General features: G+C 37.2%; 1 protein-coding gene across 2 annotated transcripts in view; it reads right to left on the bottom strand.

The window, feature by feature from the left end:
• Window positions 1-23,369, bottom strand: part of POLA1 (DNA polymerase alpha 1, catalytic subunit) — a 308,663-nt gene that overhangs the window by 180,981 nt on the left and 104,313 nt on the right. For both annotated transcript variants that reach the window (XR_007722739.1, XM_050777347.1), the window contains exons 27-30: window positions 12,318-12,350; window positions 11,447-11,539; window positions 9,421-9,626; window positions 7,177-7,309 (exon numbers count right to left, since the gene is read on the bottom strand). Coding sequence is in view for 1 of the 2 variants with exons in the window: in XM_050777347.1 (XP_050633304.1) it covers window positions 7,177-7,309; window positions 9,421-9,626; window positions 11,447-11,539; window positions 12,318-12,350 (465 nt within the window). In the remaining variant the exon portion in view is untranslated. The remainder of the gene's footprint in view (window positions 1-7,176; window positions 7,310-9,420; window positions 9,627-11,446; window positions 11,540-12,317; window positions 12,351-23,369) is intronic.

Here is a 23,369-nt window from a genome sequence, read left to right as displayed (position 1 = left end):
ATGGCAACAAAAGCCAAAATTGAAAAACGGGATCTAATTAAACTAAAGAGCTTCTGCACAGCAAAAGAAACTACCATCAGAGCCAAGAGACAACCTACAGAATGGGAGAAAATTTTTGCAATCTACTCATCTGACAAAGGGCTAATATCCAGAACCCACAAAGAACTCAAACAAATTTACAAGAAAAAAACAAACAACCTCATCAAAAAGTGGGCAAAGGATATGAACAGACACTTCTCAAAAGAAGACATTTAAGTATTCAACAGACACATGAAAAAATGCTCATCATCACTGGCCATCAGAGAAATGCAAATGAAAACCACAATGAGATACCATCTCATACCAGTTAGAACGGCAATCATTAAAAAGCCAGGAAACAACAGGTGCTGGAGAGGATGTGGAGAAATAGGAACACTTTCACACTGTTGGTAGGACTGTAAACTAGTTCAACCATTGTGGAAAACAGTGTGGCGATTCCTCAAGGATCTAGAACTAGAAATACCATTTGACCCAGCCATCCCATTACTGGGTATATGCCCAAAGGATTATAAATCATGCTACTATAAAGACACATGCACACGTATGTTTATTGCAGCACTATTCACAATAGCAAAGACTTGGAACCAACCCAAATATCCATCAATGATAGACTGGATAAAGAAAATGCGGCACTTAATACACCATGGAATACTATGCAGCCATAAAAAAGGATGAGTTCATGTCCTTTGTAGGGACATGGATGCAGCTGGAAACCATCATTCTCAGCAAACTATTGCAAGAACAGAAAACAAAACACTGCACATTCTCACTCATGGGTGGGAACTGAACAATGAGAATACTTGGACACAGGAAAGGGAACATCACACACCAGGGCCTGTTGTTGGGTTGGGGGGAGGGGGGAGGGATAGCATTAGGAGATATACCTAATGTAAATGACGAGTTAATGGGTACAGCACAGCAACATGGCACATGTATACATATGTAACAAACCTGCAGGTTGTGCACATGTACCCTAGAACTTAAAGTATAACAAAAAATAAATTAATTTTAAAAAGGTCCTAAAAAAATAAATTCAGTTTTACATGCAGTCTTAATGTGTACAATTCTCTCACTGAGTTAACTGATCAGTTGGGACTGATGAATAACGGCTACTCTGACTTAATGATTGTTTCTCAAAGGTTCCTCTGGCCTAAATAAATCCCAAAGGCACTAGAAATCACTGGATTTACTCATGCTGTCAATCAACCTCTAAAGAGGTAGAATGAATTTTGTAACAGAAAGTAAATACGAGAACAGGAACAATGTCAGCCTTGCTCACAACTGCATGCACAGTGTTCCTAACGATGCTTGATATACAGTAGCAGCCAAATATTTGCTGAATAAATTATTTCACCCCAACTGTAATAATTCTCAGAATAATTTGTTCAAGTATTATAAAGTACCACAGGATGAATAAGACACAGTCATCTGCTATTAGTGGAAGACTCTCTACCCTCCACCTCCCCTCCAAAACAAAAAATAAGCTATATGTGTCATAAAGGAGATGTGAACAAAGTGCTATGGAGAGAACTTAGAAAGATAAGAATGATTTCCACCTGAGAGCAGAAATCATGGAAGAAAAAACTTAAGCTGGCACTAGAAGGAAAAGCAAGATTTTAAGAAAAGGTAATTGGGGCAAGAATATTCCAGGCAGAGAAAGAGAAAGGCAAAGGGTGAGAAAAAACGCACTCTATTAGACTGGAACTCAATATGCATAAAGAAAAGGAGGGGGTTACCTAGTCCTGGAAGGGGTAGGTTTCAAAAGACAAGACAAAGGATGAGGACCAGGGTACTGCTTGATGAGCTCACCTGTTCTCCAAGTGTGGACTACAGAGCCCTGGGAGTTCCTGATATCCTTTCAGGGGGTCCTGAGATCAAACTATTTTCATAACGACACTATCTGTACTGATGATACAGAAGCAATGGTGGGCAAAACTGCTGGTGCCTTATAAACATGAATCAGGACGGTACTACCAAACTTTACTAAGAGTCACTGTATTCTTCACCACCATGCATAGTTTAAAAAACAAAACAAAACAAAACAAAACAAAACTCCTTTCACTTAGGAATGTCCTTGACAAAGCAGTAAGAATTATTTTTAAAGCTCTCAATAGCAAAGACTTGGAACCAACCCAAATGCCCATCAATGACAGACTGGATAAAGAAAATGTGGCACACACACACTACGAAATACTATGCAGCCATAAAAAAGAGTGAGTTCATATCCTTTGCAGGGACATGGATGAAGCTGGAAACCATCATCCTCAGCAAACTAACACAGGAACAGAAAACCAAACACCACATGTTCTCACTTATAAGTGGGAGCTGAACAAAGAGAACACATGGACAGAGGGAGGGGAACATCACATACTGGGGCCTGCTGGGGGGTAGGGAGAAAGGGGAGGGAGAGCATTAGGACAAATACCTAATTCACGCGGGGCTTAAAACCTAGATGACAGGTGGATAAGTGCAGCAAACCACCACAGCACATGTGTACCTATGTAACAAACCTGCACATTCAGCACACGTATCCCAGAATTTAAAGTAAAATAAAAAAGAAAAAGAAAAAAAAAACAGCTCTCAACCCTTGAGTGCAAGTCTACTATTTTGTGTGATAAAACAGAAAGTACACACAAGGCACATCTGGGGGAAAAAAAAAGATTGCTCAAGAGAAAGTATTTGTGCAACTGTTTGAGTTGCAAGCTAAACTAGCTGCCTTTTTCACAGAATATAATTTTTACTTGAAAGAATAATGGGCAAACTACTGTTATTCTGACCTGGGTATCTGGCAGACAATTTCTCAAAAAAGAAGTGAGCCTGCCACTTCAAGGCAAAAAAAAAAAAAAAAAAAAAAAAAAAAAATCTGACAGTATATATTGTCAATGATAAAATTCAAGCTTTCAAGTGCAAATTAGAATTTTAGAAAACTTTTCTACTTCTGTGAGCCTGAAAGCTTCCCAATGCTTAAAGACTTTTTGATATAAGTAGGAATATTTTAAAACGTAATTTTTGATATTGTACAATGAATGTGTCTATTTTGGAGGATCTGTATAATTCAGGGAACCAACATTTAACAAATGATCAACTCACGCCACATATGGGTAAAATATTCTTTCAAAGTACAACATAGACCAATAGATTTTAATATAAGAAAGCATGAAAAGTTCATTGATATGGCTTCAAATTCCACATTACAAAGAAAATACCATCTGTAGAGTTCTGGTGCAGGATCAAAGAAAAATACATTCAAATGTCAGGAAAAAAACACTAAAATACTTCTCCTTTTTCTAACTACATGTTTGGGTTAAACCGGATTTCTTCCAATACTTCATCCCAAACCATGTTTCACAACAGATTGTATGCTGAAGCAGAAATGAAAACCCAGATGTCATCTACTGAGCTAGACATTAAAGAGATGTGCAAAATTGTAAAATGATACTACTCCTCAGGCTAAATTTTTCTTTGTTTTGAAAGATATAATTATTTTCATAGAAAGAAATGCTATTTTTTTGTAATTATATAATCAGTTTATTGCTATTTTTAAATAAATTAACAAATGTTTTTAAATTTCTAACATACTAAATATCGAGATAAACCACATCAACAAGAGCTCTTGGGGTCTTCAATTATTTTAAGAGTATAAAGGTGTCCTAAGACCAAGAAATCGGAGAACTGATGTAGAATAAAGCAGGTCCTCACACATGGCTGCACATGCCCAAGTTATGTAAACTTACTAAATTTCATACTCAGTGTAGCAGAGTACATAGGAAACTCTCCCAAGTATTTCAATCTCCTCAAACCTGGCATATGTGAAGTTTTGATTGTCTTGGACAAGCAATACAGTATAGAAATCTTAACTGATATAACAGTACTTAAGAAATCCATTATCTTCTTCAATGGATTATTCTTTAGTGCAATGTTAAGAAATTCTAAATTTCAGCTGACATACTTTCCAATTATTAGATGTAGGCTATTTGGGGACTTTACAAGCTAGTTTTAGAAGGCTTCATTAAAAAAAAAAAAAAAAAAAAAATGCTTCCTGGTGGTTTAGGCTCAAGTTAGCCAGAGCTATAAAAATCAGCTGTGAAGTATTTTGTGTTACTTTGTGAAATATATTTAAGCTAAGATTGCAGTAGTTCAGCAAAATCACACATGCTGTTTTTCGGTTGCTTTTGGCAACAAGGGCTAAAATCTCTAAAGGTAAATCCCATCACTTCATGCATGTCTCCACCCTAATTTAACCTGTCATTTTCAAGCCCTACCAGCATCACCTTAAAAAAAAAAAAAAAAAAAAAAAAATCTTCTCATGAGACCATCCACAACCAGTCACCCAGTCACATACATAGACTCTTCCATTCCACTCTCCTTTGGAGGCAGTAAAATGTAGAAACTGAATTGCTCACAAGTTTTAAATAGTGCAAGTATTTAGACAAATGCTAAAGATTATCAGGATACATGACCTTTAACATATGAAGAGCTTACTGTAAATAGATACAGAACTATAATAAAGATAGCCCTTTCATCAGAATTTACTGTACTTACATCAACACTGCAGAAATTCTTCTCTATTAAATAAAAGTTAAGAATAATGGGACAGTAAATACATTTTTCTTTTTCTTTTCTTTTTTTTTTTGTGAGACGGAGTCTTGCTCTTTCACCCAGGCTAGAGTGCGGTGGCGTGATCTCAGCTCACTGCAATCTCTGTTTCCCAGGTTTAAGCGATTCTCCTGCCTCAGCCTCCTGAGTAGCTGGGATTACAGGCGCCTGCCACCTCGCCCGGCTAATTTTTGTATTTTTTAGTAAAGATGAGGTTTCACCATGTTGGTCAGGCTGGTCTTGAACTCCTGACCTCATGATCCACCCGCCTCGGCCTCCCAAAGTGCTGGGATTACAGGCACAAGCCACCGCACCCGGCCGACAGTAAATACTTTTAATAGACCATCAGCATTTTGAAAATATGGACCGTGCATTCCTTATTCAACTTTATATCCCAGAATTAGCACTGTATACATAAGAGGTACTCCATGTTTGTTGAATGGATGATTAAACAAGCAAATGAATTCTTTCAATGCTTACTGAACAACTACTATTTGCCAATGGCTATGCTAAGTGATATGGAGAATATAAAGACAGTACGTCACAGTTTCAGTTCTGCCACAGAAAAATCTATTCATAGCCCCTATCATACTAGATGCTAAGTATTAACTATTATTGTTATTGGTAATAATAAAATGTCACTACAAGTTGATAATTATTGAAGCTGAGTGATGAATACATGAGGATTCATGATACCATGCTCTCTACTTTTACATAAGTCTAGAAATTTCAATAAAAACTTAAAAGAATGCAGACTATTCATCAGAACTCAGACACTGTCAGTATACCTATGACTCTAAGTTTCTTTTTGTACACTAGTAATATTGTGTCATCATTCATATGAGGGGATTACAGTGTGGGCCCACTACCCTAAAGAAGATGTGCTCAGTGTTATTTTGCCAATTATGTAGTCATGCTGGGACTGACACTCCCAAACTCATCCCTGGAAGCCCTTGTGATAGAAGCCCAAGTTTCTAGGAAGGTAGACAGGATCAGGGATACAATATGCAGAATTGATGCAAAAACTGACCAAAAGAAGACTTAAGTCATAACTCTTACTCATATAAATTTTTGAGAAAGAAAACAAAATCTAAAAGGAAACTGCTTTCTAGATGACACAGTGATTCTATGCCAATATGTGTACACTTCATCACTTAAAGTGGAGAGCCAGTGCCAAGAAACATTGTCCCCTTCTAATGTATAAACAAATGTCTTCTTTCATGACATTAAGGATGCCATAGTCAAGGTACAGGAAACAACTTACCTAAGAATAAACATAAACTGTAAGAAAATATTCATCCCTTCTAGGAATCAAAGAAATGCAAATTCAATGCAACTGTGAAACACAGCCTCATATTCATTATGGTAGCAAAGTTTTATTTAAATATCATCACCACTACATGCAAAACTGTGGTGAAACTGGCATATTTTGCTATTATCAATTGGTATCATCCTTTTACAAAGCAATTTGGCAAAAGTCATACAGATATTCACATCTTTTGACTCAAATATTTTCCTTCAAGGAACCTAAAATAAAGTAATTCATCCAAATGCAAAAAGGTAAATAAACAAAGATGTTCAATAGAGTTATTTATAATAGAAAACATTTAATAATCAACAAATTTAAAGATGTATCAGTGAAACAGAAGATTAATACACTGATTAATTTGATTTTTAAGGTAATATAAAAATGTGGGAAAATGTTTATGTTAAATGAAAATATATTTCTAAATAACATATTGTAATTGCTGCAATATAAAAATGTTTTCAACAGTACAGACATGTACAAAAATGACAAGCATTACATTAGCACAGAGTATTATGAATAAGTCTTCATTCTAAAACTTCCATTTACTGTCAGTATTAGATTCTTTTTCATTAATTTTTTCTGTATGCACTTTGACAACGAAATCTACCACAAAATGGGTAGCATGGTATTTGCAAAACTAGCTTCTGAATATATAAGGGTACTAAAATGGGAAAAAAATCTGTAACCTAACATTTTGTTTATTACATAGCACTTTGGAAATCAAGATTCTGTTTTTCAAATTAGGTAAGAAAAATCATTCCCTATTTTCAACAACTAAGACTATCCCTAAATAACTTTTGTCCCCAAAAGCCTTCTGATTACAGCACCTCTAAGGATCACCATCTGTGAACTAAACACACACATGAATGCACACATGCACACAATAAGCTTACAGGCCCACACCCCAAACAACTATTACTTAGGGGAACTATGAAGAAAGTAGTGTTTTCCAGTCCCCAGTATGTAAACTGTATCACTCCATAGGACCTCTGGAAACAAGTCTTCCAAGAATTAAAGTAAGCACCAGAGAAAGAAGGTCTCTGTGGCAGACATGGCAGTACCTGTGGCTGGAAGAGGTATGCTAATACTCAATCTGTGAGATAGTTGTTAAGCAGCTTTCATCACCAGTTAGAATTTATTTCAATTGCAAGGATGAGGTGGTTCTTCAACTATCTGAAGGAGGGGAAAAACACATGACAGCAGCTGGGCTCAGCAATAAATGCTACATTTACCTTGTTAATTTCAAACTGGCTCACTGGGACACTGCCATTTAGCACATTTTCTCCAATTTCTATTAGCCTCTTCTGAATGTTTTCCACTATAGTGTCCCGGCTTTGATCAGAAAGAATCTGGCCAATCACAAAGCTACAAAAAAAAAAAAAAAAAAAAGACAGCAGTCGATTTTTTAATATCATATTTTACTGGTAAAGGAGAAGAAAGGAAGAGAAATGCCATTATATTAACATGTGGCCAAGAGCTACAGTAAGAGCTAGTATGAGGGTTAATGTTGAAAAAGCAGTTACTATTTGTTTTTTAACACCAACTCTACCGAAAGTTTGCCAGCCTTATAATGTCGGGTTTGACCCTAAACATATAGATCATTTTTTATGTGGCAGCTAATATTTTACATAAAATGTGATGAAGAAAAGCATGTGTTCCATATTTTTATGCAATTACAAAATTCACAAGCAGTTATATTCTACTCATAAGTTAAAATTTTAGAAGACAGATATTTCACTTTCCTCACAAAGCACCAAGACATTATCTCTGATATCAAGATATCATCTCCACCTGAGACAACAACCATGAGCTAGGTGAGTAGAAATATGAAGCCCTTTACATAAATTTTTTTAAAAAAATAAAGATTTCAAACTTTTCTTTCTTCACCTTCATTTTGTTGCTCAGTGTTCTCCCTTATGCTATTCCTTAAAAACTTCATGTTATTCAACCAGACCCAAAGGAAAAAGAAAAAGGAAAGGAGTAAGAAAGTCAATATTTTATCCATTTCTGAGAAAATGCAGAGCGAGGCTTTGACAGCTGCATTATAATTTGTCAGAAAAAGAACCCTGACAAAAACATTTGTATAGCTTTAATTACTAATACATTTCTAACTCAAGAGAAATTTACTTCTATTATGATGCGTCTTTTCTTAGAAAACACAAAGCTGAAGAGAACACTCTAATCCACAGTATATACAAAGTACTTTCATCTTTGGGTACATTTGGGGGCAATGAAGCATTTCAAACATTTTTACATTTGGTAAAAGGCTCACAGTGACCTATACTCAGATGGTCAACTTTGCCTAATCAAGAGTAGTTTTGCAGAACCAATAATTGCTCAATCTCCCAACTTGACAGCAAGAGGAAGACTAGAAAGCAAGTTTTTAAATGCCAACATTCAGAATATTAAAATCGATGTGAAAATTAGCTTTAAAGAAAAAAGTTCTTCTACTTTCGGAATTGGTCAAGGTCACAAATTAAGATGGTACATGAAGCACCTAAAAATTCTTTTTTTTTTTTTTTTTTTTTTTTTGACAGAGTCTCGCTTCTTCGCCCAGGCTGGAGCGCAATGGTGCAATCTCGGCTCACTGCAACCTCCACCTCCAAGGTTCAAGCGATTCTCCTGCCTCAGCCTCCCCAGTAGCTGGGATTAGAGGCATGCGCCACCACGCCCGGCTAATATTTGTATTTTTAGTAGAGACGGGGTTTCCCCATGTTGGCCAGGCTGGTCTCCAACTCCTGACCTCAAGTAATCTGCCCACCTCAGCCTCCCAAAGTGCTGGGATTACTGGCCTGAGCCACTGTGCCCGGCCTAAAAATTCATTTTGAAATGGGTGCTTTATACATTAATATGACCCTTAAAAAAGCAGGTTTTATTATCACATTCTTCAGTCTCAGGTGCAAAGCTAGGAGGTCAATCATGATATTTACTAATTCTGAGGTACACACAGGATTTGAGAAGTAGCCCTTAAATTAACTTGGTATTAGTAAGAATCATTTACACACAAATCATACGGGTGGGAACAAAGTCTCACTCCATGGCCCATTTTGAATCCCAGAACATTTTAAGCCATAAAATGGGAAAATCTTAACAATTATGTTCCTAAAGAGACTCTAGGAAGATTCAGGAGCACAAAACAAGGCACTTTCTAATAGTAACAATAAAGCAAAACAAACCAACATCAACAAAACCAACTCTACAAGGATCTGAAGTGTGAAGGTTTGCCCTTACCATGAGTTAAAAACTCATGAGATGTATCTTACAGCAAGCATTTCTTTCTGAGCAAATTTGGCTTTTTCTAAGTTTTAATCTACCTATAAAATTCCATTCCAAATAAGAATTATTAATAAGAATGAATAATAAAAATAACAAAGAAGTGTTCTTGTGCTTGGCAGATTCATAAGCATTCTCTACATCATTCACACCTGAATTTATAAAAGACAAACAAGAAAAGCAAAACTGAAAGCTGAACTCACTTTCCAGTGTCTTTAGCAAGATCACACCAATCTCTTCTAACTATATCTAATCCTTTGAGCTCCTGCTTGGTGGCATAATTCCCGTCTGACGTTGGCTCAACAACCAGAGCAGCGTATTTCTTTTTTTTCAGCAGTAGCAGAGACTTGAAAATCCCATCAATGTCTATTTCAAGCAGTTTGTACAACTTATTCACTTCACTTTTTACCTGTGAAAATTTCAAATATTAATATTAGCTTCTCAAACATCTAACAGGGATAAACATGTTACAGATTCCCAAGAGTTAATCTAAACAGAACTTGAAGTCATACAATATTGGAATTTTACTTGGCTTGTATGTAACATGATATTACACTGGGTATAGAGCAAAGACACTGAAAACTGCAGGGACAAAAATATATTTAAAAAAAAAGAGAGAGAGACAATAATAGATCATCCCATGCAACCAAAGGACAGGACTGGCTAGATCAGCCCCAGGTAATATATGAAAATTATCAAACAGTCTTTGTTGAATGTAAAGACTTAATACATATGTATAGTACTTGCCTCCAAACTATTCAGTTAGTTAGTGAACAGATAGTCCAACAAGTAAATATGTGGCCAGAAATAAAGAAGTCAAACTTTGACTATTAAAATAATGTTTAAGATCTCCCTTAACACCTTGACTATAAGCAAACAACTGTATGCTGAACAAATAAATAAAGAGTCCTCTGCTCTTTCTGACAGGGTCAAGGCACAGAACATCGCCTCCAGGGAAAATATTCAACTTTTCAAGGCCCAGTATAAGTACAATGTGCCAGGCTTGCTGTCAAGTGAAGATTACCATTCAAATTCCACATATTCCAGGAGGGAAAGATAGGAAGTCGTCAGTTTGTAAGATGGTATCTTAGTTTTAGTTCATTGGGACAATATCTTAACATAGCAAGTGTTTCTAAAACACTGTGAATTGCGATTGCAAATTGCTATTAAGAGGCTACAAATGATTATTTTAAAATGTCCCCTCCCTTGTCTTTTCAAATATATTTTAAGTAATCCTATAAAAATTACAGTTGTGAGTGTATATGTATGTATTTATGTATAAAATGTACCTGAATCCTACCAGACATATGAATCACACAATGTAGTAAGTACCAACGTGAACACATCTTAAACACATAACACTTAGACTGTTTTCAAAGGAAAAATGGATCTACCATTTAAAGAAAAAAATAAATACCTTTGAATTTCATCCTTGAAACAAACAGCTGGAATAGAAATTAAAAACAAGAGGGGGCCGGGTGCGGTGGCTCATGCCTATAATCCCAGCACTTGGGAGTCCAAGGCAGGTGGATCACAAGGTCAGGAGATCGAGACCACCCTGGCCAACATGGTGAAACCCCGTCTCTACTAAAAATACAAAAACTAGGGGGGTGTGATGGTGCATACCTGTAATCCCAGCTACTCAGGAGGCTGAGGCAGTAGAATTGCTTGAACCAGCGAGTCGGAGGTTGTAATGAGCCAAGATCACGCCACTGTACTCTAGCCTGACCACAGAGCGAGATTATGTCTCAAAAAAAACCAACCAACCAAACAAACAAAAAAACACAAAAGGATTGGGCATGGAAGCTCATGCCTGTAATCCCAGAACTTTGGGAGGCCAAGGCGGGAGGATCGCTTGAACCCAGGAGTTCAAAACCAGCCTGGGCAAAAAGAAATCTCTACAAAAAAAAAATTTTTTTAATTAGCTGAGCATGGTGGCGAGTGCCTGTGGTCGCAGCTACTCAGGAGGCTGAGGCGGGAGGATCACTTCAGCCCAGGAGGTCAAGGCTTCAGTGAGCCCTGATCGCACCACTGCACTCAAGCCTGGGTGACAGAGTGAGATCCTGTCTCAGAAAAAAATAATAAAGAAAAATAGAAGAATTGAGAGACACCAAGTTTATTATTTTCAGAAGCACACACATTCATATATACATGAATTTATAGTGTCCCATGTTAAAAACAGAATTCACAAAAATAAGTAAAGCAGATAATTCCATAAAATTATCTCACCTTGTTTCCCAACTTAAATACTTCTTCCAGATTGGTGCTATTGGTGTTTATCATAATTGAATCTGTATCTCCATAAATAACTTCAAGATTCATCTAATGAAAAGCAAAAATTATAAAAATTAACAAAAACACAGTGACCATTACATACAATGAAACTAAAGATTTTCCATACTACAGATATTACAGGCTCCACAGACTTTTCAAAAGTTTATGTTAATTATTATTTATATTGTCAGGGTATACAATTGAAGATTAAGCCCCTATAAACCAGAAAGGCAAGCACCCTGACATCAAGAAAATCTCTCAAATTTTCTTAAAATAGAGAGTGGAGTGGAAGGAGAACTGTGTCTAGTTTCAACAGAAACAAAATATCAAATTAAATAATGAGAAAAAAGAGAATAAAAGACTAGGAAATGGGGTCTATATTTATCCACTGTACCACATGCTTAGTGGTCATGGCAATTTAAGAAGCGGAAACATAATGGATTCTATAAATTCAGAGGCACAAATCCATGTTAAATTCTTAATACAGTTGCAAACAGTATTTAGTAGAATATGAAGAGTGCCAAAAAAAATCAATCATAACAAACAACACTAGAGCACATACAGTATAAAGGCCTGGAAATAAACTCTAATTAGCACTGTTACTAATTTGCTTGAAACACTCACATATAGGCTTCAAGCAGGGGCTAGATCATATCAGTGTTGGTAAAAGAAAAAAGCTGTAATACTTTAGGAGGGATTATAAATGTAAACTAGGCAACCTAGGAAGCAATTTCCAGTCTGTTTGGGTTACAGTTTTCCTTGAATACAAAAACATTACCAGTTACAATATTTAAGAGTTTTATACAATGAAAATGCTCAACATTACCTTTTGTACCATCTCTTTTGTATGCATCAAAATCTAAATGAAACAAAAGTCAAGATTAATACATTACACAATTATAAAGACATAAATAGAAGCACATAGAGATAGGTAGCTCTCAATGATTTGCCATTTCCATATATTTCTAAAGCTCTTGAAGGTTTTCTAACGACAGCCCTTAAAATAACAGTAACATCAATGTAATCTAAAAATAAGTTTGCCTCTATGCTGATTCTGAGCCAGAGATATGCATGCATATACACAGGTATATATCTTTAATAAACACACAATAAAATATCTCTATAACATGGCAAAAAAGCAAACTATTCTCATTACTAATACTTAAATAGAACTGCATGCCTAAAAAAAGCTTAACAAAGCATTTCAAATCTGGCAATTCTTACTCATGGTATTCAGGATCTTAAAAAGTTAAAAAAAAAAAAAGCATACTACACTTAAAATTCTTCTCTAGACTAAATTCATTGAAGAAAGAGAGTAGATAGATTTTCACTATATTGCCTGGAGCTACCACAGTAGCCAGTAAAAAGGTGGGACTCAAGAAACATTCAGTGAATGAAGACCAACAAGGATAATAGCTGTTGATGAGTCTGTCCCCAGGCCCTTCAGAGATATTTAGGCTACAATGTGGATAGAAATAAAAACTGATATAAATTATTTTGAGCCAGATCAGAAGTAACACATATTTTAACAAACAGCCTCTTAAAAAATAGTAATATGACATAATTAGGACTCAGAGAGAAAGTGTGTGTGTGGGGGGTGTGTGGGGGAGGGTGTGTGTTTAAAATACATGTGCTAGATGCTGTGCAAGGAACACCTTGTGCATTTTCTCATTTCATTCCCCTAGATCTCCAAGGGGTAGCTACTATTAATAGCCTCATTTGTTAGATGCCAAAAGACAAAGAGAAATTAGTGTCCTAGTAATGACAAAACAAGGATATGAACCCAAGCATTCTGACGAGTATGGGGCCTTAGTCACTCCATGCTATTGCCTCTCTGCTATCACCCATCTTTCAAAGCATCAGTCTAAAGCTGAGGTCACTTTTCCAATAGACCAAATAAAGGTTTATTTCATTCATATTTATTTCTCCTACTTCAATAGTCCTCCTTGTCAACTAAGCTCAAGTTTCATGGTGTCACTTCTTTCCTGTCTTCCCTATCACAGAGCTTTGTAAATCCTGTCTTTAGAGTATCTTTTATATATATCCATTACTTTCCATTTTTTATTGCCCCCTGCCCTTTATTACTATCTCCCAGTTTTGTTCAGATGTTCACTGTATTATGTTCTTAGACAAGGAAGCCCTTTCTCCTGCCCTGGGGGTGGTGAATGGTGAATTCTGATTAGGGTAAGCCAGTAGTTTTAATACTGACTGTACAGTGGAATTACCTGGGGATCTTAAAAAAACAAAAAACAAAAAACACAATACCTGGCCCCGACAGTATTCTTACATTGCAAGCTGGCTTAAGGACCATTGGACTAAGATAATCATGGCAATTCCATTCTGGAAACAGCGATCAGTTTAGGCGTGTGCATGTGAACAGAATCCTGGCCAATTAAACTTAAGGAGAATCCCTGTAGGATGCTTCTGTGAAAGGTTTTCCTTCCTGATTTGAGAGGGCAGGCGGTGGGGGACTACCTTTTTAGACTGAGGGCTGCTTGGAGCAGTGGCAACCATCACCATGGCTATGAAGGGCCATTCCTAGGTGCAAGCTAACATGCTGAGCAGGGCTGGCTGCAAGGTGGAAAGCGTCTGACTCCATGGAAATGAGGTTGTCACTGAGGATGAACCAACTCGCATCTCTACTGGCTTTAGGTCTCATCAACTCACCCTGAATATCATTACCAATCTCCTAAATGTTTTCAATGCCTCTCCGATGCCTACAAGGTCAAGACCAAATTCTGCAACTGCACCTAAACCACTGTTCCACTTGTATGGCCTGTTATTCTTTTACACAGATCCTCTTGCTGGACAGAATAAATCTCCCAGTCTTCCAACAGTTAACTGTGTATAGACTCATCTTTTCATGCCTTCACTCATGCAGTGTGTCTCCTACCTGGAATTCCTTCCCCAGTCCTTTTCCTGTCATTGAATTTTACAACCCTCAGCTCAAATCTTTGCATGAGCTGACTGGCCCAGCCCATACCTGTCTCTCTCTTCTCATCTGTGTTTGCATTATTCTACTAGTACTTCAATGATGTTTTATGTTATTAGCTCCCACCTAGCCACCCCAAACTAGACTACAAGCTCCTGGAGGTCAGACCATGTGTTGATGCCTAAGTGCAGACTTCACTATAACAGGCACTCAAAAAACTGTTTGCCAGGTGACTAATAGGTCCTGTAGTAATCCCAATTACTTTTCCACTAGACACTAAAATTCAGCTAACATAAAAAACACTCACTCTCCCCAACTTCATCTTCATTTTTTAACATTTAAATTGCAGGGAAAGGCATTGTGGGAGAATACTTGACAATTCCTTTAGGGAAAGGGCAATAATGAGATCAACCCAAGGCAAATTAATCATAGTGAGAACAGAACTACTTATCAAGGGTCCTCTTTATCCTCTGCGTCTCACAGTTTGCTAGACTTAGCTTTCCTCATCACAATAGACAACACCATAACATAACTGTTACCTCAATAAAATACCTGAGGAGCAGATTGTCAACCTTTTACTACAACTCCACATATTCAATAACCAATTTCTTCTACTCTTGTTTCACAACATGAACCAAATCTACTATGTCATCCCTGAGTGTACCTTCAATGTGAACTGGCAACCTTCACCTTTCAGATCCATCATCCACCCCTACTCCATCCTGTCACCAACTCACAACCATTGCCATGCATAACCTGAGGACTGCTACCAAAACGATTTTCTTTGGTGGCAGAAACCTTTTGGTGGCAGAAACCTTTTGGTGGATGTCTTTTTTTTTGCAGAAATGGTAAACTATAGATTACGCCGCAACTGCTTTTTTCACCTAGCACTTATCCTAGAGGTTATTTCAAATCCACACATAAAGAGCTGCCTTATTATTTTTTAATGACTACATAGTACCCCATTGTATAAATAGAACGTAATTTATTTAACTAGTGTTCTTTCTATTAATGAACACAAAAGTTGTTTCTACTCTTTACCGTTATAACCATACTTCAACAAATAATCCCTATACATGTGTAATATACAAATCTGCCAGTAACAAGACAAGTGGACGTGCTGGGTCAAAGGTTGTTATGTTTCAAATTTTTAAAAATAAATATAACCCAATAGCTCTCTACAGAGGTTGTACTGATTTCTGTGGATCTTACCATCTTTTCAGTGGGCCTCACGAGTAGCTGATGACAATGTTCTGTCTCAGGTTCAAGGTCCTCACCACAGTTTGTCAACTCTTCAGCCCATTCTATACAAGACAACCCACAACCAGTCTGACCCCTAACCTGTCATGTTTTTTCACTAAGCAGTTCTAGATGGTGGGTATCATAGTGCCCTCTCTAGTCCAATGCTTATCCAAGTGCTAATGAGCAGAAATACTTGAAAGCTGCCCTCAAGTCCAGCCCTCAACTCAAACTGCTCACTGGGGAGGGCTCAGCTGTTAGATACCCAGGGAGCTACCAAATTCTTACTATCTACCAGAGGCCTGGTACATGGGAGCTGTTAATAAACATTTATAGAATGCTAAGTGAATAATCCTAAGGGGTACACAGTATTATAAATCCCAACTGACAGATGAGGAAAATCAGGCTCTGAGATTTTGCCCAAGAGCTTGATCTAGAAGCTGGACTTTGTTTCATTTTCTTTTCATTATGTCCCACTACCTTCTAAAATAAAATAAAATAAAGCCTCATACCACATAAATGTCCCAGAAGCCAACAATCAAAAACTTACACATTACAGATATTTTCCCCATTGAAGAAACACATTTTAAAAAATAGCCACAAGTACCCAGAAAGGTCTACTAGACACAAGGTACCATGATTACAAGATGACCATTCATAAGTTCACTTTGAAGTGACAAGTGTAATATTAAAGCTGCCCATTCTGACAGAAAAATCACTTTATAAGTGCTAACGGCTAGAAAACAGGGCTATAAAGGCTTGCTAAATTCATTAATAAGGCAGTCTGCAGTTATCTGATTTCACAGCAACACCTGCATATTTATCTACTCATTACCAATTGGATGATGGAATTTTTTCAAGCACATTTCAAAAATCTGCCAACTTCAAGTGTAAAAAAATAAACTTTGTGGTTAATTTTTCCCTTAACAAAGTACAGCTGTTGAGAATAATTGTTCAAGATCTTACCCTGTAATGTCAACTGCAGCAGAACAAAGAGTATTTAATTAGCAAATCTATCCAGTAATTCAACACCTATTATATAAAATGCCTTCGTGATTTTATTCAGGATAATTTGCTAAGAGGGTTATTACTGACATTCAGATGGAATTTAAAATTCCTACGCAAGTCGAGTCATAATAGCAGTAATGATCTCCCCAATCAGGAGACTCGGTGTCACACAAGGCTCTCTTGCAATGCAGCAGCCGATTTCCTGACTTCTTAATTCCTGGGCTCAGCTCAGTGAGAGCCCTTCATGCCGATATTTCAGTCAGCAATACATCTTTAATGGGACTCTATTAAAATAACTAGAACAAAAATGACTTTTTTTTTGGTTAAAAAGAATGACAGCACTGCCATCATATCAATCATTGCAGGCTTTGCAGAACAGTGCCGTTAGGGGAAAAGAGGAGGGGGAAACAGGAAAGGGGTGGAGGTGGGGAGAGCAATAATTAAAATAATACGAAAAGGAATTTTAACCCCAGTCTGAGCTTCTGAAGGCTGGAAAAGGGTAGTGGGAACTAGAAAGGAAATTTAGATGTGTATCAAAAATTGTTTTCTAAAGAAAATAATTTGTTCATGAATACACCCATGATATGGTTTACTAAGCAGAAAGATGCTTTTTTTGTGTGCCAAGGTTAACAACAGCAGCAACCTAAGACCAACTACTACCAAGATGTGTATTTGTAGGCTCTCCTAATAAGTTCAGGATAACACCTGAGTCTTTGTATTTTGTTAAAATAGAATACTGTTGTTTTGCAAAGCATCCAAAGGTTATGAAATGTTTTTAGATGCTATTACAGACTAAAAGAGTACTTACTAATACTAAACAATAGAGAGAAAACACCAGCTTTCCACAGCTTAAAAAAAAAGTTTCAAGGTCCTACTCCAAAAACATGTCTACTATAGTATTACATATTAATGAGAAACCCACTTTGGTGTGTGATGCAGATATTAAACACAAAGGATATCCTACAAGTTAAGAAAATGTTGAGAAAGGTGAAATTCTAAACAAATAATGCAGAAACAGAATGACAACTGAAATCTCAATGGCTTTAGGATTCTTCCATTATCAATTATATAAAATCAGAAATAAACTGGAAATTAAACAATACATTAGCATAACAGGGGTAGTAAAATAAATGGTTTTGAAGGCTAGGGAAGAGAAAGGCAGATGAAATATTAATATAAATATTATGATATTTGATAATCCAACCATTACCTAAGCGTCCCACATTCCAAATTTCAGCAACTGCCAAGCAGGACTCAGTACCACTCAGTTCTCCCACTTGATGAACAATTTATTTCATCCTTAGTCTATTAGATTGTCTTTTTCCTATTCTCTGTTATTCTTAGATTTGTGTCTTCTCTAAAAATGCTCAAGAAACATGGGCTATGGATTTAATAAGCATCGTACTTTCTGTCTTCACTAAACACTTTTGTGATACTGGGCTACTTACTGCCTTTAAACCTTAGTTTTACTTTCTCTAAAATTGGGGTGATATTCCCACCTTGCTCCCTGAGCTAGGTAAGAATAAAAAGAACCATATGCTTAAAAAGTGCTTTGCATAGATAAAATGTTATACAAATATTCTTTTTTTTTTTGTTTTTTTTTTTTTAAAGTCTAGGGTCTGGAATCAGAGTACTTGTTTAAACTGCCAATTACCAGCTAAGTGATTTGAGACCAAGCTGGTTTCCCTTTCTAGCTCTCAACATCCTTATTTATAAAATGAAGAGGTTGAGATTCCTTGCAGATCTAAAAATCTAGAATCCAACTTTGACATGTAGAAAAGTCTCTTCATTATATTTGGTTGGTTTGTCTTTCAACCACATTTACTTCTTCAATATTAGGAAAAGGTGGCACTAGTGTATCTAACAAGGATAACTAGCATTGTGAGGATATATTTCCATATTCTAGGTTGCTTTTGAGGGCTATGTGGTTGTAAAATAACTAGAAACATGTAAGTTCTCACAAGTTGCCTGGATACATCTTTATGCACTTAATGTGAGTGGGTACATTTAAAATACATAATAACATACAACACCTGTTGAGATTTCTTTTCCACACTTAGGGAGTATATATACACCTATACACATATATCAAGATTTCTCAACTTCAGTACTATTAACATTTTAGGCTGAATAATTATTTATTATAAGGAGCTATCCTGTGTCTATTGTGGGATGTTTAGCAACATCCCTAGCCCCTACCCACTAGATTTCATCAGTAGTATGAGTGCACACATATGCCCGTGTGCTCTTCCTCTCTCCAGCTGTGACAACCAAAATTGTGTCCAGATATTGCCAAACACTTCCTAGGAGGAGCAAAACTGCACTGGTTGAGAATCAGTGATACACACTGATGACAGCGTTTTCTCTCTCCAGGCACACATTCAACTGTTGGTCCCATAAGCATTCATTATAAATCCCACCCATCTCCTCCAAACCCTTAACCAGCTCCAAAGATGATAATTGGCCCCTCCAGAAACCTTCAACCGGAACAAAGGACTGGTTTCCTTTCTATCTTTTTTTTTTTTGAGATGGAGTCTCGCTCTGTCGCCCAGGCTGGGAGTGCAGTGGCACGATCTCGGCTCACTGCAACCTCTACTTTCCAGGTTCAAGCAATTCTCCTGCCTCAGCCTCCCGAGTAGCTGGTATTACAGGCGGGTGCCACCACGCCCAGTTAGTTTTCATATTTTCAGTAGAGACGGGGTTTCACCATGTTGGCCAGGCTGGCCTGGAACTCCCGACCTCAGGTGAGCCACCCTCCTCGGCCTCCCAAAGCGCTGGGATTACAGGTGTGAGTCACCGCGCCCGGCCCCAAATGGTTTCCTTTCTAATCCAATGAGCCCACATATGTTACACTAACTATACTGCATCTTTCCAATGTGGCACCTTTTCTGCATTCCCATATCCTTCCTTCAGACACCCATCACTCACTTGGCCTACCTGTCTCTAGCATCACTACCTCCCAAGCCAATCTTCACACTTTGCCAGTGTTCTTTCTAGAATAAAATGTACTCCTTGAAATAATATTCAACCCCCTGAGCCTGTCCTTGAGACTCATCTAGTTGAGGCCTATCTCATCTTCTAACACTTCCTACATGCACCTTCAATCCAGCCCTCCCAAAATATTTTAGGTTCATTAAACATGCTGTGCTTTTTTTCTTGCTTCTATGTTTTTACATGCTGTTTCCCCAAGTGGTTAAAAATGTGAGTTGAGAAGTTAGGCTGTGTGATGATTAATCTTATGTGTCAACTTAGCTAAGTCATGGTACTCAGATATTTGGTCAAACACCAGTCTAGATGTCACTGTAAAGCTATTTTTTAAAAATGAGATTAACATTTAAATCAGTTGACTCTGAGTACAGCAGTATATCCACCACAGTGTGAGTGGGCCCCATCCAATCAGTTGACGGCCCTAAAAGAAAAAGACTGAGGTCCCTCAAGGGAGAAGGAATTCTGCTACAGACTGCTTTCCAACTGTAGGTGAAACATCAACTCTTCCCTGGGCTGCCAGCCTGCCCTACAGATTTCAGACTTGACAGCCTCTACAATAAATGTCTCTCACACACACACACACACACACACACACACACACACACACACACACACCACCTCTCCTACTGGCTGTTTCTCCGGAAAACCCTAATATAGGCTCCCTGGGTTCAAAGCCTAACAGCACTGCTAATAAGCTGTGCAATGACCTCTGGCAAACAATATAACCTCTCTAACCTTCCAATTCCTCAACTGTAAAATGGAGATAGCAACTGAAGCTTCCTAACAGGGCTATTGTGAGCATTAAATTTAATAGTGTATGTACTTTGTTTTGTACGATCTCTGGGACCTAAGAGCTCAATAAATGTTAGGGGTTATTATTACCTAACACCTACTTATTTCACAAGGAACTTAATACCGTCAGAAAAGCCTTCTCGAGACTCCCCAACCCAATGATATTAACGACTATCCTAGTCCTATGTATCCCCCAAAGTACTCTGTGCATACCACAACACACCACTGTATTAAAAAAGGTCAGATTAAGAGACCATAAGCAAATTATAGGCAGAGATTATATCATGGGCATTAAACCTAACGGAATGCCTGGCACAAAGTAATAATTCAATAAATATTTATTTTTTAGGCTCTAGTAAAAGGAAGAAAACGCCTAGTGGTCCAGCTTGAGAAGAGCAAAGCCATTATCGATCAGTAAGTGCATCTCTACAACAACAGGACCCTAAAGTTGGTTACAAAGACCTGCAATGAAGCCCACACACAGTACACATTTAAATGCCCACTCTTTCCATGCAAAAAGTGAAGAGTGAATCAGTTTTGATCCCACCTTCAAACACAATGCATGTTATGTAAACAAATATTCACTCAAGAGAAAAGAATTTCTATTCCAATGACAAAGGCCCATTAATTATAAACTTGACTATAAGTGTACCTCTCCCATACAACTACAGTTTCCAGATAAACTGATTTTGTTTTAAATCCTTAATTTACAACCTAGACCTTCTGGTAGCTCATGTGTGAAGAATATAAAACACACTGAATAAACAACAATTTCTGAAAGGTTTCTCCTCCCAAAAAGACAAATTTAATACTATTTATGAGAATCTCTCCATTATTGCCCTACAATATGACAGGGCTATTATTTTGATACCAAAACTTAAAATACCACAAACTATGCCTTTGAATGTGTGAAAGGAAAAGTGAATTTCTTCCCTGTCTTATAACATGTTTTATAATTTCTTGTCCCCAGCATGATTATTTATTCATCCTGTGGATTCTTAAAAACCTACTTTATATGCTGACCTTTAAGAACTCAGTTTTCACCTTTAAAGAAACCTCCCTTTCACAATATTCTTATTCTCCATTCCTCTTCCAGTCTAGAAGCTCATGTCCTATATGTTTCACTTGAATTTACAAGTATTCCTGCCATTCTTGGGGTTATATCTGACACAGGACAGTGGACAGCTTGTAAAGCTGACCTTAAAGCACACTTGAACCAAATCTACTCACTGACACAAGAGCTCAATATGAGCCTATACAATCTTAAATATTATATCCCCAGTTAACAAAAAACAAAAAACCTAAGACACTAAAATTAAAACTGGAGCAGTAGGTATTAACCTAAGGTCAAGAAATCTGAAAATCCCCTGAAATTGTCAGCAAAGATTTGAATGTCTGCTTACGTGCATTTTTCTAGAAAGAAGATCCACATATTTAACCAAACCTGAAATTCTGATTTGTTTAATCATAAGTACCATTGAGGATGCTCCAACTCGCCATAAGAATAGAACTTTCAGATTTCTTAACATTCACAATTTTCATTAAGACCAGAAACACACTCACCCAAAGGTCCTTGCCCCTTGCTTTTGAGGTGGGTGTTTTCAGCCCCTACCTACAGTTCATTTCGCTCACAGAAACATGTACATGTGAAAAGGCTCAGAGATTTGGCTCCCTGATTGACTCCTCATATAACTCATCCAGGGGGGCTAATTAAGACATGGCCAAACTATGTCCATGCTTTAGTGAATATCAGCGCTCAAGCAAGTTTCACATAACCTGATTAAAATTGACTCAAAGTGTCTTACTTCAGTAATCACTTAGACAGAATGAATTTTACATTAGTGGGATCAAGCATGCACCAGGCCTCAGTGGAAATGAAAAGGGCTTATAGTAATAGGATTTATAAACCCACCCATTAGGTTAATGGCTAAATGATTTACATGTAACTTTCTCCCCCATCCCGCCTTCCCTCACCCTTTAACTCAGTAAAAACTATGCTTGGCATTTTCCACTGCAGTGCCACACACAAAGGAAATAGCCTTTCTATTTTGGGACATTCTAATTTCTAATAATGGCTTGGGTAGCTACCATTAACTCTTTCAAAGCACAAATAATTGACTAATAAAATTAAGTATTCTATAAGGCCTAAAAGTGCTTAATTGATCATAATTGTCTATTTGAGAAGAAGGCGTCAGGCTGGCTATGCTCAGATAATGAAGTTGGGCAATTCTGAAGCACTGCAATCAGTGTAATACTTACAGCTAAAAAGGACATTAGCATTTTCTAGAATCTGTAACATTTTCTTTATAACTGAGGTCATGGGAAAATCTGACCAGAAAACTTTGAGCTCCCAGCTCCCACAAATGGCAGATTTAACAACTTGTCCCTTGTCATTACTAAGCTCCTGGTCTGAAGCTCAATTCTGGAAGAGCACACAGCTGGTAGTCTGGAGAACCTGAAGTTGGACAGTGACCAAGGTGGTGCTGTCACCATTTTGACAGAAGCAATTTTGATTTCTAGAAAGCTCCTTTTTAGGATCAGTATGTGACAAAATAGTCATTGGAGTGTCCATAATTACTCTCTTCTTCAAATGAAGTGAGATGAGGGAGAACGTTTTAAGCCCTACACCTCAGAGGGTAATTCCCTTGCTCAGTACCAGAGCTAAATACTAAATTATGCTCTATCATGACCACACTTTCTAGATGGTCTCTTAAAGCAACTCTTTATTTTTTACAAAGTGGCATCCCTTGCCCACCTCCATTCTACTATAAGTTCAACAAACAGATTCTATGAGCTAGCTATGATTAAAATACAGAGGGTTCCCACTTTACTTTTTTATTTATTTTTTATTATCATACTTTAAGTTCTAGGGTACATGTGCACAGCGTGCAGGTTTGTTAACATACGTATACATGTGCC

The sequence above is a fragment of the Macaca thibetana genome, chromosome X (assembly GCF_024542745.1).
Source record: "Macaca thibetana thibetana isolate TM-01 chromosome X, ASM2454274v1, whole genome shotgun sequence".
NCBI classification, from domain to species: domain Eukaryota; kingdom Metazoa; phylum Chordata; class Mammalia; order Primates; family Cercopithecidae; genus Macaca; species Macaca thibetana.
This window is presented reverse-complemented; position numbering and strand designations above follow the sequence as displayed.